Here is a 16,645-nt window from a genome sequence, read left to right as displayed (position 1 = left end):
ACACACATGGTTATACTGTACAGTTTTTTTTTTTTTTTTTTTTTTTTGTGTATAAATGCATTGTAATTGCGTGTGTTTAACAGAAAAGCTTATTTCTCCCTTTTGTTAAACATAAGCACTTTAAAAGCCTCTTTGTTTATTATGAGTTTTAAGTAGAAATAAAGGAAAGTTTATTTTATATGAACATTATGCTGCTATTATGTATAAGATATGATACAAAAAAAAAAAAAAAAAAAAAAATTGATAGAATGGGAATTTCTTTTTTTTTTTTTTTTTTTTTTTTGTATATTAAAATAAGGGGGTGGAAGGAGGTACAATAGTAAGAATAGAAAGGAAGAATATGTACAAAGAAGAAATGCGAATATTTGCTGTTGAATTGATTGATTTTTTTTTCTTTTTTTCTTTAAACATTGTTGCTGAACAAAAATATTTTTCGAATAAACTTTTTTGTTGAATGAAATATTTTCTTTGGCTTTTCCGATGTAGATTTGACAAAAGGTTTGACGAATTTTGATTTAATTTTATGATTAAGCTTCTTTTTAAGTGGAGGCAGTGGTGGTAATGGCTTATCATTAGGTGATACAATTGTTGTAAATAATGGCTCGGAATTACTACTCTTGGGTAATTGTACACTATTATCTTCAAATGAGCTAAAGTTCTGTTTACGCTTTGGCACTTCTATTGTATCTAAATTTTTAATTTGATAATTTCCACTTTCAACAGCTTCATCAAACCAACTTAATGGCTGCTCTTGCTTTCATGATGTTGAGTATTAGTTTGAATATCATTTTGCACTAGCATAAATCCTCCTTTCAAAACGTCATGTAACTCTTTACGCTCCATTTGAAGGAATCTTGTTGAAATTTGAGTTAAAAAGTCCTTTTCTTCTAATGTTAGATAGTAGTCATCATGTTCATCATTATCAATGACAGGCATATATTGCTTAAAACTAATTAATGTCTCTGTTGGTTTTGTTTGCATAAAATCGTGCATAGCCCAATCATATGCTTCAGGCACTTTTTGTGATAAAGGTGATGATAACTTGGGTAATCCAGTATCCATTGGGAAATGAAAATCACTAGAATCTGAATCGTAGTCCATTTTTATGTGTGTGTGTGTGTGTGTGTGTTTCTTTGAAGAGTAAGCAAGTAAAGTAAAGCAAAGGAAAAAAAAAAAAAAAAAAAAAGAAAAAAATGACTTTTTTAAATAGTCTCAAAAAAAAAAGGGAGAAGTAAAAGATATTAGATTTTCATGTGTTACTAGTGATTATTTAGTTTTGTAATACAAAATCTCACATAACGGAAGACTAGAGACCGAAAGAATTTTTTTTTTATTTATTTATGAAATGTAATGATGAAAGGATAGATGATTAAAAAGGTAATAACTGACAAAATACAAACAATAGTTAATATGTTACAAATGCCTCTTTTCCAAGTGCAGCAAAGCCTCACAATAAAGGCCTTTTCCTTCTTATCCGTCTTTATTTGCTCTTGATCTTTATTATGATGATAGCAAATAATTGATATTTTACTTATCTCGTTTAAGCCAAAATATACTTGTTCTGGATGCATAATAATTGGGTTTTGTAGTTTTGTGTTTCCATTCTCGGTATCTAAATGTTTAATAATCATTTCATCATTGTCTATTGTAGTTAATACTTTATTATCCATTATAAAAATAAAATAAATAGTAGAAAAAGGAAAACGAGTCTATTGAGTCAAAGAATCAATGTCAATTCATATTTTATAACGCATGCATATGTGTATATAATTATATACTTTTTTTTTTTTTTACCCCTTTTCTCTTATTTATCGGTATGTGCATTTCCGAAAAAAATAAAATAAAAATATGTCCATATAAAGAAGGATATGAAAAAAAAACAATAAAAATCTTACTTTAATGTTATAATGGCTTGTATAGCATCAAAGAAGTAATGAAGATAAAATAGGTCAAAAAAGAAAATCTTTAAGAAAGTTGATTTATTTAATAAACGTTTTAGGTAAAAAAGAGCCGTCTCATGTTATATGCATCTTCTTCAAATATATACATACACATCTATGTAGGTGAATCTCTTGAACCGATAATCCTTGTTTTGTATTCATGTGTAGTTGAAGTTCTTTGATAAAGCACTTGGTTATTTGCTTTTATTCTTTTCATCTATCAGCGGATTCTTTTCTTTTTTCATTTGTACGTCCTAATAATAACATAAAGTTTCTATAAGAAATCAGCTCTTTAAAAAGCCTTTTTTTTTTTTTTTTTCATTCTTATTGTCTTTAGTCTAGGTGGTTGGTATTTATCATGGACTGCAACAGCAGCTCGTTATAGAAGTTATTCGGGGTCTTAACCTGTGCATCGCTGTTACGATTATACAATTTTTTTTTTCCTACAAATGTATGCAAGTGTGTGACTCAGATTTTGAACTTATTTCTTTTCATACTTATTGTTGTAGTGTTTCAATGAGTGATCAACCTATAAAAAAAAAGATTAAACTCTCTTTAGAGCCTTTTATCGAAAATAATGTTGTAGATATTACAAATACAGGACAAGAAATATTAAAAAGGTAAATCATTTCTATTTTAATGCTGCATGTCACTATACTAAAATGCCTTTATATTTATATCTTAGCGATGTTCCATTACCTGAAAAACTAATGCAAACTGTAGATCGCGTCTGGTTTGAAAGAGGTGAATGGAAAGATATTACTGAAAAATCATTATTGGAATCGATTGATAAAAAGAAACGACAATTGGAGCAAGTTGATAATACAACTGATGAAAACGCGCTGACCACAACTTCTTTACAGCCTCCACCTGGTCTTGACATTGTCAAACTTCGTGAATCAGTCATTAACAAACTATTGTAATGATATAAATATATATATATATATAACAATTTCATTTCCTTTTATTTTAATACATCTACCTATTTTAGTCATGCTAAAAGTGAAATTGATGTTGCTCTTGATGTTATCAACATCCTCGCTTCCACTAACCACCACAATACAACTACAAAAGATTTAGTCTTACCACAAGGCTCATTATCAGCTACGTATGTCACAAAACCTAAACAGACTACGAAACGACAACTTGAAAATACTCAGCTTAACTTGGGTCTTAAACGAAAAAAGCAAAAGCAGGCATCTGAATTTTTAAAACAAAGTGCTGAATCTTTAAAGTTATTGGTTGAAAAGGAGCAAGTTTTTTGGGATGAAGCATTAGATTTAAGAAGAAATAATTGGCCTTTAATAGCAAATCATGGCAACGTAGCTGGTTCGATATTTTTGGTTCAATATGGATTTAATGATGGTAAATAGAACAAAATTTAGAGACAATATTGAATTATATAATATTGACCTTCTACTTCCTTTTCTTTTTTTTTTTGAATTTAGCTGGATCTAATTTTAATGAGGTTTCTTTAGCTGAATTAAAACGATCAGAAGAAATTTCAAATACGGATGTTCAGCTATCATTTCCTCATGGAGCTACTTCACGTAAAGTAATAGTGCGTGTAAGTCAAAGTCATATGGGACAGTTTGGTCAACAAAACAAGTTTTCAGAGGGTATTTTGGGAGTTGGCAAAACGGATGAAGTTGTTGCTGATTTAAATAATAAGAAGCAGCATAGTCATATACAAAAGCAATTATCAGAAGCTTATTCTAGTGTATTTGATACAGAGTTATTTTCAATTGTAAGTGATGTACATCATACGCAACACATACAATATGCTTATTTTTCTTTTCTTTATATATGTAGATATTAGCAGAAGCACAAGCTTTAAATGGAAATGTGCGTTTTCCTGATGATGAAATCGTTATTAACATTGATGGACAAGTAGATCTATCTATTGCTAGAGTAATTACAACGAAAGATAAGACAGCAAACAGTCAAGAACCAGAAATGATCAGTAAAACAATCGATCTTTCTTTTCGACTTTTACTTTTACAACATCAACGTTATAATTTATGGAAACAAAGGGCACGACTTTTATCTTCAAATCATAAAATTCATCAACAATTAATTCAAAATGAATTATCACTTAAAATGTCAAATACAAATGTGAATGATGAATCTACAGCGCTTGGTACAGGTACAGGAACTGGTGCTAATAGCACTGCTGCTGCTGCTGCTGCTACTACTACTACTACTGCTGCTACTGCTACTGCTACTAACACTAATACTACAACAGCAACTACTGCGACTAATCCTAATGCTACTACGACTAATCCTAATACTAATACTACAACAAATACAACAACAACAACAAAAACAGCAGCAGCTGCTGTAAGCGGTAATCCAAATATAACCGCAAATAATATGAATCATATAGGAATCACTAGCAACCATATAGTAGCAGCAGCAGCAGCAACAACAGCAACACACCAACAGGCTATCGGAAATGTACATTCCGTTACTAACGCACGGACATTACGTCAACGTGACCATTTGCCACAAGAGATTCCAATTTTATTACCGATTATGACATTAACACGTTTCTGGGTTCAATTTGATAGAATTCGAGAAGCTGTTGAACGTATTCTAAGCCCATTAAGAGGTAGTTTAATGCTTTCGACTCATTACTCATTCTCAAATCATACGACCCACTCAAAGTCCGATTATGATAATAAAGTATATCCAGGATACAGTGAAATATCAATGAATTTAAGTATAAGTTTATGCAGAGGGTAAGTCAAGGAATGTATGATAGAATGTTAAACATATATCTAATTTTTTTTTTTGTAATGATAATAGTCCTTCTTTACATTTTCATTTGAATCCATCTGGAACGATATCTACTTATCTTCCACAAACAACAATTGTACTTCAAAACATATCCGAATTTGAGACATTCTTAAAGCGTGAAATCAAAGTGATTTGTTTAAAAGTAGTGTGTGATGTTGCAAATACAATGTACCAAAAATGGCAGTTGGATCAAGTGGATGAAGCTATTCGTGGATCTGTATTAGGAAAGGGCAATATTAGTGTTCAATTTAATTCAGCAGATCAGCTTGAATTTTATTTAAATGACAAGATTTATAGTCTTGAATTAAATAATACTGTCATGAATTTCAAAGAAAGATTAACGATGCTTATTCAAAAGATAATAATAAATTAAGTCTTCGTCTCTCTCTCTCTTTTTTTTTTCTCTCTTTTTAATAAAGAAAAAAAAAAGCTTTATTATGGTCAAGTATATGGGGAAATGATTTGATTATTCGAAATCAATGTATTTTTACCATTAAATGACTTTAAAAGACCTTGAATACATGATGATGTTTGTTGTGTCGCGTTTTTTATGAGCAGAGTATGATTAGAGGACGACTTGACAAGGACAGGACTGATACCAGTCATGCCACTAACAAACATATTCATGGCTGTATCAGCACATTCGGTATTTTGATCGACATAACGATGCACTGTTTCAGGCAATAAACAAGTATAACTGTACAAGTAATCTGATTTCATAAACATAGCTTTGGATTCAATCATGTTGTATTGATTATCATTGATCATGATGGGTGAAAACCCAACAATCGAGTCCATGTTTTTTTTCCAAACTTGATAACCAAACTCAATGTCCTTGATAGATATCAAAGTCTAAACCATACACACACAAATATAAAAAAAATTAAATAGGTCCCCTCCTCTCCCCCCCATTATTTAAATCATTCAATTACTTACATTACTATCTATGATAAAGACAGCATCCGTTACGATTCCTTGAATAGGGTTGAACTTGTTATTAACTGACTTGTAATCACCTTCAGGGATTGCTTTCACTGGTTTTTGCAATTTGAGACGACGGAAATAGGCGGTATTGAATGCTACCTTTTGATCTTTTGTTTTATCACCACCATTCACAAAAATCTGTGCTACATATTTAGAGGCAGACAGATCGCGTAACATAGTCTCAAATTGATCTAATGAATCGCTTGTATCCTCTTGTCTGTTCAAGATAATTGTAAATTGATGTGTCTTTGGATAACGACGTCCATAATTAGCTTTCAGTCGATGATCACATATTTCCGTGACACGACCTTTATTGGCCCAATCCATCTCATCTGTTGTCTCTAACAGTCCTACTTGATTCAATTGAGTCTTCATCTTTCTTAACATCCTTGTCCATAGACCAAACAAATAACCATCATAATTCTCTCTCCATTCTCGTTGATGCAAAAAATGGAAATTCCAAGGTTTTGTTTCGCTTGTAAAATGTAAAACCTTGACTGTGTTTTTTGTGACAAAACTAGAGGCTAAAGTTGAAAAATGCTAAAAATAGTATCATTTTATACTATGTTTTAGTTTCTATCTTTCTTCCTTTCTTTTTTTTTTTTTTTTTTAATAACATAACATATAAAATAGAAAGAAAAAAAAATATATTACCGTAAATTTAATCATCAGATTGTAATTTCCTGGTAAAGGATTAGCGGATTGATTAAAATAGTAATTAAGAAAGCCTTGATCACCCTTATTATAACTTGGGGCAGTTTCATACGTATTCATAATATTTCGATAAGTCTCTTTATTAGGCTCTGCTACAAAGACGCCTGTGTTAAGAACACCGCCTATATCAACTGCTGCTGTAAATTGTGGATAATTGAATAATTCATCGATATTCTATATTATAAATTGAAAGTAAATTATTATATTGCTACTTTTTTTTTCATCATAGATATAATCATTTATGTATCATAGTAACATACCTTGACTACCATTGTGTCTGCGTCTAAAAAGACTACCTAAAAGAACAAAAAAAAAAAAAAAAAAAAAAGGGGAGGGGGGTCATGTTAGAATAAACGTACATTTGCCTTCATGTATAACTACGTGTTGTGTATATGTGCGCGTGTGTGTATATGTGCGCGTGTGTATGCTGTTTTCGTTACCTTTTTATATTGAGTCAAGTTCCATAAATTAAGTTTTGAGTATCTACAGGCTTTATTAAACCCTTTTCTTCTTGCAGAACTAGAATCCCAGGGATACTTTACCTATATGATTTTTGTTTTGTTTTAGTTTTAGTTTTAGTTTAATTAATGTCCTACTATATTTGTATATGCATATTATTTTGCTTTACTTTACTTGGTCTACATTAATTATTATTGCGCCTAGATGCACTAATCTTTTCCTAACTAATTCAGATACATCATCTAAAACTAAAACTACAATATCGTGATTTGTATTTGTTTGCTTTAATGAATAAACTAAGACTTCTGTTGCTTCGCCCTATGATTACATAATTAGAATCTGTCTATAGTATATGTTTATGTCATCGTTTGTACTACCATAACGTCATCACATAAAAAGGTAACAAACGCCCTTTTTCCTCCTTCAGTAGTAATAGCATCTTGTTGTTTATTCTCTATTGTAGTGGGTATTATAGTAGTGGTAGTTGCTTTATTATAAAAGCTTTTAGATTGTAAAAAATAGACAAGTAATGTAATCAGTACAAGTCCAAATAATAGTCTTCCACTTTTCTTATTTATGTTATATTGTAGGCTCATATTCTTTATTTTTATTTTCACCAGGGCAAAGCTGGTTATTATATACAGAAAAAAAGAAAAAAAAACAATAAAAAAAAAGAAAAAGAATAAAAAAAGAAAAAGAATATGTATATACACATATTATTTAAAATTTATAAGATCAGAGTGATCGACAACGAATTTAAATTCCCGACATTTATGTTTCCTTCAGTTGTTGAATTAGATTTGATTTCCAATTTAAATAATTTATATACTTCTTTGTCTTTTTATAGTCTTGTAAATTGATCATTGAGACAATACCAGAAATAGGTTTAAGCTTCTTTTTCGGTCTTTCATTACTATCTTCTCGATTTTTATTCTTTTTCTTTTGGTGCTCTTCAGTTATTGATTGCTTTTGTATTGTTTTTAATGTCGACATTTTCTCTTGACTTGTTGTTTGAATTATTTTAATTGATTTATTAAGTTCTGTCATCGTACAAGCACATAACGAGTGAAGTTTAGTTTTATTCAATTGTTGACCCTAAAGAATAAAAATTATTTTAATTTATTTATGTGGGCTACATTTCTTGTTATATATAAATATATACATTACACCTAGTGCTTTAGAACAGCAATAGATAATGCCGCCTTTCCAGCAAGGTAACTCCAGTTCCTGTTGGGCATTTGATTTTTGCACTCCTTTAAATTGACTTAAATAGTCCTGTTGAAAACTTGTCCAGAGCTCTTTGACAGGTTCTGACATGGTCGTAGATCCTAAAGCAACCAACAATGTGTCGAATGTTATAGTAGGTTGAATATTAAGCTGTTTGCGTACCATGCTTAGTACTGATTCATAAGCTGATGCTTTACAGCCTGCTAGTTGAGCGGCTAACTGAATATTCCAATCATAATGCTGTAGGCTAATATATATATATATACGTGAGATTAGGAGTAAATAAAATTTAAAACATTACCTTTCATAAGCTAATTGAATGGAAATGACTGATTTACAATTAGGACCTCCTTTACTAAATAATTTTATTGGTAGATTGGAGAGTTGACCTTGGAATTGTTCTGCTCTTTGTTTTATTTTGTCGTCATCCCCTAAATGAAGTCGTTCTAAACAAAGTTGGATAGGATTTGACATGAAACTCTAAGAATTGCAGTTTTCTAACAAAACAAAACAAAAAACAAAAAAAAATGTATATTTGTAACATATAAGTGACTGTTATTACATGTCAATTATTTCCTTTCCCCTCCCCCTTTTTTTTTTTATCAATATAAATAATGTAGAAACTGTGTTTCTTATTGTTTGGAGAGGGAAAAAAAAAAAGTATCAGATGGGTAGGTAATAGTATAAGTTAAAATACATGTTAGTATCATGTTATTGCTTCATATACGAATTTAAAGTTCCTTCTTTTTGTTTCGTGAAACCTTATTAATAAATCATCAAACAGGAATATAACAATGGTTACTGCAGCTGATATTAAACAATAATAACATTGTGTAATTTCTTCATACTGACTTACTTTCCCCCATAATATGTGTAATTATGAACAACATTTCCCCCCACTCACTTACTCACTCATCTCCTTTATTTTATTTTATTTTTTTACTCTTCATGAGAAAGAAGATAATTGACTCGAATCAAAATACACACATACACATTATATATGGGCTTCTTTTCTTTCTTTTTAAAGTTTCAAACTTGTTATTATTATTATCCAGAATGATACAAAAGAAGTATAAATTAAAATAATAAAATACCCGGTCCGAAATAATAAAGAGTGGTTAACTGTAGTCATAGTAAGAAATAAGGAATTTATATTTAACCGAATTATATTTGTATAAATACAGATATATAAAATGTATATAAATATGTATAAAAAAAAAAAGGAAAGGGGTTGAAGGAGGAAAGTTATTCTTTATTTATTCTTCCTTCCTTTCTTTCTTTCTTTCTTTCTTTTTTGAATATCATTATGAATATAGAAACAAGTAGAACCTCTTTAATTCCACATTATCAACATCAAACAAGAAAAGAAATAGATGATTCAATTTATGAACTTTTATCTTTTTATCTTCGAGATGCTTCTTCATCCCTTCCACCATCTACAACAAAACAACCCTATGTAAAACGAAATCAACGTCAAAAAAAAAGTGCTTGGCTTGATACTATGTCCCGTCATAATAATAATAATAATAGAGAGTTAAATTTACTGGAAAAGAATACATTAAAAAATATGTCTATTCCTCCATTGATTTATCATGATCGACGGTCTCCTACTACAGTAAAAAAGGGTCGAAACAAATCCGTTTCCTTTAGTGAGATAGTAACAGTCATTCCATGGTCATCAAAACAGCAGCAACAAGCTGATGTTGATGATGATGAATTTGTAGATGCTCTTGAAGAATTTACTTTATAAGAAGAAGAAAAAAAATTCATTTCTTTTCCTTTGTTTTTATTTTATTTTATTTTTATTTTTTTTGTATATATTACAATGTGATGACTTTTTATTTATTTATATATATATATCTTCTCCTTTTTGGTTGGAGAAAGAGATCTCTTGTAAATAATATATTAAATGTCCCTTAATATAAATAAATACATTTTTATGCACAATAAATAAATTGTAACAGAATTTATAATTAAGTTTTTTTTTTTTTTTTTTTTTTCGGGACCCTTTCGGAAATTGTATTGTAAAAACTCGGTTACCATGACTACTTGTGTGTAAAAAAAAAAAAAAAAAAAAAAAAAAAGAATAATCTATTTTAAATATTTTTGTCAAAATTACGTGCGTTATTTTTTTTCCATTCTTGTCACTAGTGGTCATTATAACCTTGTTTCCCTCTTCTTCTCTGGCTGATCGCCTTGATTATTAGCTTCTCACAAACTATTACTATTTCTGATTTACTAGAATGATATAAAATATCGTTTTTTTTTGTTTTGTTTTGTTTTTCCTTTCCTTTTTTTTTTCTAACTAAAAATTATGACAAAAGCTGTTGTAAAATTAGAAACTGGTACTATTCCTACAAAGGACACACAGTTGAAGCTATCAGGCATTGTTTCTATTCCACCCATTGCTATTGGTGCATGGCAATGGGGGGATAAGCAAGGTTTGAAATGATACAAATGATAATATGATACAACAATAAATAATATTATTTAATATTATTAAAGTTTGGAATTGGACTCCAGAAGCAGAAAAGGACGCAAAAGAAGCCTTTAATAAAGCCTTTGAATTAGGTATTCCGTTCTATGATACAGGTAAATAGAATACTTTTTATATACATGTATAGTTATCCATTTTCAAATAAGAAACTTGCGTTGTATCTTTTATATATTCATAACAATATATATATATATATATATATATATAGCTGAGGTGTATGGTAATGGTGAATCTGAAAGAGAAATTGGTTGTTTTCGAAAAGAGTATAGCCAAGAAGATCAACATCGTATGGTGATTACAACAAAATATTTCCCTTATGAGAATCGTACTCAATTCCCTGATGTTTTATTATCTGCTCTCAAGGATTCCTTGTCAAGATTGGGTATGTTTAAAGCGGATCTTTATCAAATTCATGCAGCCATTCATCCTGTGGAAATCGAAGTTGTTGGTAATATATATATATATATATATATATATATAAAGGAATAGGTGCAATTGATATTGAAAATAAATTCCATCTTTTAATATAATATTTAAAAAAGCGGATGCCTTGGCTGATGCTTATGACGCTGGTTTAGTCAAGACAGTAGGTGTCTCCAACTATAGCAAAGAAGAAGTCGAACGTATGCATAAGGCTCTTCAAAAACGTAACGTACCATTGGCCTCGAACCAAATTTGCTTCTCTCTCATTCGTACTTTACCTGAAAAATCAGGATTGATTAAAGCATGCCATGATTTGGGTGTAGCCATTCTAGCCTATTCACGTAATCATAATAATAATAATAAAAAGAAAAAGATAGAAAACTAATTCTGCCTTTTCGTATTATAGCTCTCGGTATGGGTATTTTGACAGGTAAATTTGGTTCAAAGGGACCATGGCCAGAGGGTCGTAAAGAAACGTTTGGTTCATTAGATACAGAACAATTAGGTCATCTTTTGGATGTTCTCAAGAGAATGAGTGAAAGGTATGAACGTTCTCAAAGTGCAATTGCTCTTAATTGGTGTATTGTAAAGGGAACTATCCCACTTGGTGGAGCACGTACTGCTCAGCATGTAGAACAAAATCTGTTGGCCTTAGGGTTCCGTTTATCAGATGAGGAAGTGGCTGAATTAGATAAATTTGCCTTTGTAGGTGAAACAAACCGTTGGCAGCATGGATAATAAATAATAAAACTTTTATTTTTTATTTTTTATTTTATTTTTTTTTCTTTTTTAATTTTATTGTGTGCGTGTGAGAGAGTGATGATTACATCGTTTCAAGGAAACCATTCAAGGTATTATTATTGCTTGTAGGTGTAAGATATAAAATACGTGCCATTAAATGATAGAGCTCAATATTCCAAAATGGGCGAATTGTTTGACCTTGTTCAAAGGCGGGGCCACGAGCTACAAAGATAGCCCTTGATTGAGGCGATAAGTTATCATAGCCATGTACGCCCTTGGGCTGATAATCAAGACCTTTACGAGGGTCATACTCTGCATGACTCACTAGATTCCAGCCAGGATCAGGCAAGACAATTAAAGGAGGAATACGTGCTACATGATGACGGAAATGAAGACGCTCAGGTACTTGCTCACGTTTCCAAACTTGTATATGAGGATAATGGGCCTGGATACGTAAGAAGGCCTTATACAGTTGATCCACAGCTGCTTCAGGAGCAGGATGATCGGGTCGAATACGTATACCAAAAATGGGATATCCTTCAACTCGCCAAATTAACTCAAGTTCTTCTTGACTAAGAAAATCTTCATAAAAGATAAGTCTTGAAGACGAAGTTTCAGACATACCGTGATCACTGACGACAATCACGTTGACAATGTCAGTTAGGTTACGTATTTCTAAACCCTTTAATAATCTTCCAACACTTTGATCTGCTTTTTTTAATTGGGTTATTGTCTAACAAAAAAAAATGAGTCTATTTGTAATGACACATATTTCATATGTATATATTACTTCATTGGCGTAAGGACCATAGGCATGTCCTGCTTGGTCAATTTGAGGCACATACAGACCAATAAACTGAGGTCTATCCTCTAAGGATAAATCAAACCAATCAAAGACTTGATCGACCTTTTCATCAAATGTTACATAGTCGCTATAAGCAACTGAATAGGTTGGACGAAGATCCTCCTCAAAGACTGTACTGCAACCAGGCCACATAATGACACCTGACTTTTTATTCTGCTTTACTGCAGTAATCCAAATCTAAATTAAAAAATATTTATATTAAAAATAAAATAAAATAAAATAAACAAAAAAAAAAAAGTACTCTATTGCTTTACAGGTTCGCCTCCCCACCATTTTGAATCCCAACTTTGATCAGGACTTTTATAATAAAAGCTATCATTTAGATCTACATCATAGAAATAATTTCCTACAATACCATGAGACTCAGGATACAAGCCGGTAACTAATGACCAATGATTGGGAAAAGTAATTGGCTTTTGTACCCAAAAAAAAAAAAAAAAAAAAAAAAAAAAAAAAAAAAATTAATTTGCGTGTGCGTGTGAGCTTGTCTTTACTTACTGGAAATGAAGGAGTCATGTATTTTGCTTTTACTCCTTCTTGAGCTATTTTTGATCAGTCATATATATATATAATATGTATATAAAGTCTAATTATTGAGTTATAAACATTCAACTTACCCATTTGACTTAGAACAGGTGTTACATGAAGATCCAAATCATGATTCACTGTACCATCTAATGAAATAAGAATGACTGTGGGTGCAAAAATATGAGTACCATTAGAATAACGAGGTTCCATAGTGTGTTGGGGTACAACCAAACCATACACGATTACACTACTAACAAGAATAGTTGCTATAGTTATAAGCCAAATTTTAAAACATTTTTGATAAGTGTCTCTATGACACATCTATACAAAAAAAAAGGGTCATTCAAATTATAAATGAGACTGTAATGAGTATTTACTTGGGAATCTTCTTCTTCTTCTTCTTGTTGTGGGCTAGAATCAATAGGCCCAATTGATTGATACTGTGTGTGATTTGAAGTTGCTATTCTATTTGTTTCTTCTGCACTCATTATTTTATCTAGGGAAAAAAAAAAAAAAAGGAAAAAAGAGCAGAATTATTATGCTCCTTTTTGTTTGTTTTATGCTAATTACTTCAAGTTCAGACGACCATTAAATTAAATAAAATTGTTGATCATTTGTTGAAAAGATATTCTCTTTTATTGTGAAACGCTAATAGTCTTCCTTTATCCTTCTCAGATGGAAAATATAAAGTATTTAACACGTCCTTAATTCTATATTCAGTTATGAGTTTCATCTCAATGTAGCTCTTTATTTCTTATTTTTGTCCAAGAAGAAGCTTCTTGTTTTGTATTCTACTACAAAGAACATCTCTAGTCAAATTATCAAAGCTCCAACTATCCCCTCTTCCAAATGGTTTGACTCTTATTTTATGAAACTGGATATATCTATCTTTACCATATACACACCTATACGCACAGTCCTTCTTGTGTTTATTTATTTATTTTCACATTTTATTTACACTAGATATCTGGCTGGTGGTCAGTTTTTGTTTCATCGTCTAACTATTTTCACATAACGCTTGACCATTCTATCTATTTATGTCCTAATGTTTCGTCAACTCCTCTTCTTTTGATACGTGTTTCTCATTCTATAAATCATGCTTATATAATAATGGTTCTTTTATTTGCCACACATTCATAGCATCTTCTTTCAGAAGATATACTTTTACTACTATTGTTACATCCTGAGTAAAGACTTTTCTTTAATGATTAGCAGTTTTCCTTCCTTTATCACAAACTGTGTCAAAACTAGACTATTTTATCCTTTACAACCTTTTTTTTTTCAAAAAAAAAAAAAATGTTTTTCTAAACAGATCCAAAAGATGGGTAATTTACATTTTTTACCTTTGTTGCCCAGTTAGTGGGGGGGGAGATACTATTTTTTTTTTCAAAATTAATTTATAATTAAAATTAACATATTTGTACTTTCTGAGCTTTAAATCAATGAATCAATGAATCAAAAAAAAAAAAAGAGCTACATTTGAAACAATACCAAGCCATCCAAGATGGAAGAAGAAAAAAAAAATTTTTTTATAAATAAAGATAATTTATTTTAACCCTTTCATGTATCTAAAATGATAAGGGAGATGTGAGAATGTTATATAAAAAAAAAAATTTTTTTTTAGAGTGAAACTAATTTACAATGAGTAAAATGAAATATTAAATAATATTGGAAAAATAGAAGGAAAAAAAAAGGAAAAAAAAAATAAGAAATGAAGTTTAGGAAGAAACTTCTTAAGCCTTGGGGGCTTCCTTGTAAGACAAAGCGTGTTCTTCACCCATAGCAGAGACAACGGAAACAATCAATTCCTTGCCTTCTTCGAATTCTTCTTCCATCTTTTCACCAAGTTCACCTTCGGGGAGCTTGACATCATCCTTGGTAGTACCGTCGTTCAACATCAAAGAAAGGTAACCATCATCAATGTTGATAAGAGCATAATCTTGACGAGTAACGTTAGGGACATCCATGTTGTGGGTGGAAGGAGAGAGATCTTCGTATTTTCTAAAAAGGAATAATAAAAAAGTTAAGACGCGTTCAAAACATAGAATAGATGTGTATACATCACATGCATATACACGCATATATTATCTCTATTTACCTGCCAGTGAAGATATCAATACCAACCAAGTGAACCTTAGCGTGACCGTGCTTACCGGTCTTGGAGGTAGACATATCAACAATCTTACAAGGTCTACCCTTAATGACAACGTGGCCGTTCTTTCTCAAGGCAGAACATTGCATGGGATAGGTAAGAGAAGCACCGGCATCGGCAGTTTCGAAGGTTTGCTCGTGATGATCTTGGTTGTCAGACATGCTAAATGAAAAGAAAAAAAAAAGATGAGATAAATTATACTTAAAGTGCACACGCACACACACACACGCTTCAAAGTAAACTTACGTTTTGTTTTAATTTAGATAAAGGAAAAAAAAAAAAAAAAGAAAAAAACTCAAAAAAAAACGCGTAAAAAGATGCATTTATATGCACAAAAAAAAAACTTTTTTTTTCGGTGACTAAAAGCACATAAAAATGATTGGGTTAAAGTGAATTAATTCTGGTTTAGGAAAAAAAAATTTTTTTTGTTTTTTGTTTTTTTTTTTTTTTTTTTTTTTGATTTCACAGTCCATAAAAAATACGTGTAATGCAAACGTATCATTATATTATATATTTATAACGTAACCCGGAATTAAATCTCATTTTGAATGCATTTTTTTTTCTGTTTACTAACGAAAGGGAAATATAATATTTATTTTTATAAACGATTTTAATATGAATTGACTTGAACGTTTAATGAAAAAAAAAATTTTTTTTTATTTATTTGTGAAATATATAAATACAACAATGGATTTATTATTTTGTACACAATAATATGTTTCTCTTCTGTCCAATAAAATCCTGCTAGTTTTTTTTTTTTTTTTTTTTTTTTTTTTTTTTTTTTTATAAGAAAAATCTGGACTTTAAAAGAAAAAAAAAATAGCAACATATAAATGACAAATATTTGACTTTTACTACCAAAAAGGATAAATCAACTACAAGTTTTAGAATAACAATAATAAGATGAGTGCAGTTTAAAGGATACACGTTTAAAATATGAATGCTCTATCTTGAATATAGACCTTGAAAGGTTTAGTATGAATAAAATGTAAAATCGCCGTCCTCTCTGCTAATCTTTTATCATCATGATAGAATCATGAACTAGTCTTCATTTCGAGTAAGAATAAAGGTATTATTAGATTGAGGGGCTCTTCCCTAGAAAGTTTGAAACAAGCAAATAAGACAGTAGTAGTCCCTTTTCTTCTCTATGATGGACTTTTTTGATTTAATAGAAACTTTTGACAGGATATGAAATTGTATTGTTCTCTGACAAATAAGTCACTTTTTTAACACCCAAATCAAGATTATGGTTAGTAGGGTCCTTTTTTTTTTTTTCTTTTTCCAGAAATAGTCCTTTGTACACCCTTCTTTTTTTG

General features: G+C 30.4%; 9 protein-coding genes across 9 annotated transcripts; 3 read left to right on the top strand and 6 right to left on the bottom strand.

The window, feature by feature from the left end:
- Positions 1–273: 273 nt before the first annotated feature.
- BX663DRAFT_505481 (uncharacterized protein) lies at positions 274–1,175 on the bottom strand. Its single transcript, XM_051527072.1, has 2 exons — positions 796–1,175; positions 274–754 (listed from the first exon to the last, which is right to left on the bottom strand). The coding sequence occupies exons 1-2, from the start codon at positions 1,099–1,101 to the stop codon at positions 404–406; spliced, it is 657 nt and encodes a 218-aa protein (XP_051383844.1). The 5' UTR covers positions 1,102–1,175; the 3' UTR covers positions 274–403.
- Positions 1,176–2,439: 1,264 nt separating this feature from the next.
- BX663DRAFT_560217 (subunit 17 of mediator complex-domain-containing protein) lies at positions 2,440–5,119 on the top strand. Its single transcript, XM_051531886.1, has 6 exons — positions 2,440–2,560; positions 2,626–2,859; positions 2,932–3,305; positions 3,389–3,687; positions 3,753–4,681; positions 4,749–5,119. Exons 1-6 carry the CDS (start codon positions 2,457–2,459, stop codon positions 5,110–5,112), a joined length of 2,304 nt encoding a protein of 767 aa, XP_051383843.1. The 5' UTR covers positions 2,440–2,456; the 3' UTR covers positions 5,113–5,119.
- A 10-nt stretch (positions 5,120–5,129) lies between these two features.
- BX663DRAFT_505476 (nucleotide-diphospho-sugar transferase) lies at positions 5,130–7,632 on the bottom strand. The gene is made up of 7 exons (XM_051527071.1): positions 7,274–7,632; positions 7,071–7,214; positions 6,878–6,979; positions 6,698–6,733; positions 6,378–6,611; positions 5,676–6,263; positions 5,130–5,591 (listed from the first exon to the last, which is right to left on the bottom strand). Exons 1-7 carry the CDS (start codon positions 7,490–7,492, stop codon positions 5,181–5,183), a joined length of 1,734 nt encoding a protein of 577 aa, XP_051383842.1. The 5' UTR covers positions 7,493–7,632; the 3' UTR covers positions 5,130–5,180.
- On the bottom strand, positions 7,580–8,020 carry BX663DRAFT_347029 (uncharacterized protein). Its single transcript, XM_051522162.1, has one exon. The coding sequence runs from the start codon at positions 7,941–7,943 to the stop codon at positions 7,668–7,670; it is 276 nt and encodes a 91-aa protein (XP_051383841.1). The 5' UTR covers positions 7,944–8,020; the 3' UTR covers positions 7,580–7,667.
- Positions 8,016–8,597, bottom strand: BX663DRAFT_432488 (uncharacterized protein; the record flags this gene model as incomplete). Its single annotated transcript, XM_051522935.1, has 2 exons — positions 8,016–8,370; positions 8,425–8,597. The coding sequence occupies 2 exons, from the start codon at positions 8,595–8,597 to the stop codon at positions 8,016–8,018; spliced, it is 528 nt and encodes a 175-aa protein (XP_051383840.1).
- An 802-nt stretch (positions 8,598–9,399) lies between these two features.
- BX663DRAFT_505472 (uncharacterized protein) lies at positions 9,400–9,968 on the top strand. The gene has a single exon (XM_051527070.1). The coding sequence runs from the start codon at positions 9,430–9,432 to the stop codon at positions 9,871–9,873; it is 444 nt and encodes a 147-aa protein (XP_051383839.1). The 5' UTR covers positions 9,400–9,429; the 3' UTR covers positions 9,874–9,968.
- A 362-nt stretch (positions 9,969–10,330) lies between these two features.
- On the top strand, positions 10,331–11,865 carry BX663DRAFT_505470 (NADP-dependent oxidoreductase domain-containing protein). Its single transcript, XM_051527069.1, has 5 exons — positions 10,331–10,564; positions 10,629–10,715; positions 10,829–11,068; positions 11,163–11,384; positions 11,450–11,865. The coding sequence occupies exons 1-5, from the start codon at positions 10,438–10,440 to the stop codon at positions 11,779–11,781; spliced, it is 1,008 nt and encodes a 335-aa protein (XP_051383838.1). The 5' UTR covers positions 10,331–10,437; the 3' UTR covers positions 11,782–11,865.
- Positions 11,753–13,584, bottom strand: BX663DRAFT_505464 (alkaline-phosphatase-like protein). Its single transcript, XM_051527068.1, has 6 exons — positions 13,555–13,584; positions 13,267–13,498; positions 13,148–13,191; positions 12,904–13,062; positions 12,575–12,826; positions 11,753–12,517 (listed from the first exon to the last, which is right to left on the bottom strand). Exons 2-6 carry the CDS (start codon positions 13,496–13,498, stop codon positions 11,867–11,869), a joined length of 1,338 nt encoding a protein of 445 aa, XP_051383837.1. The 5' UTR covers positions 13,555–13,584; the 3' UTR covers positions 11,753–11,866.
- A 1,326-nt stretch (positions 13,585–14,910) lies between these two features.
- BX663DRAFT_550925 (translation protein SH3-like domain-containing protein) lies at positions 14,911–15,490 on the bottom strand (the record flags this gene model as incomplete). The annotated part of the gene is made up of 2 exons (XM_051531249.1): positions 14,911–15,178; positions 15,276–15,490. The coding sequence occupies 2 exons, from the start codon at positions 15,488–15,490 to the stop codon at positions 14,911–14,913; spliced, it is 483 nt and encodes a 160-aa protein (XP_051383836.1).
- Positions 15,491–16,645: the final 1,155 nt, after the last annotated feature.

The sequence above is a fragment of the Cokeromyces recurvatus genome (assembly GCF_025118155.1).
Source record: "Cokeromyces recurvatus strain NRRL 2243 chromosome Unknown BX663scaffold_9, whole genome shotgun sequence".
NCBI classification, from domain to species: Eukaryota; Fungi; Mucoromycota; class Mucoromycetes; order Mucorales; family Mucoraceae; genus Cokeromyces; species Cokeromyces recurvatus.
Note: the sequence above shows the minus strand (reverse complement) of the source record. Positions and strands in the feature narration are given on the sequence as shown.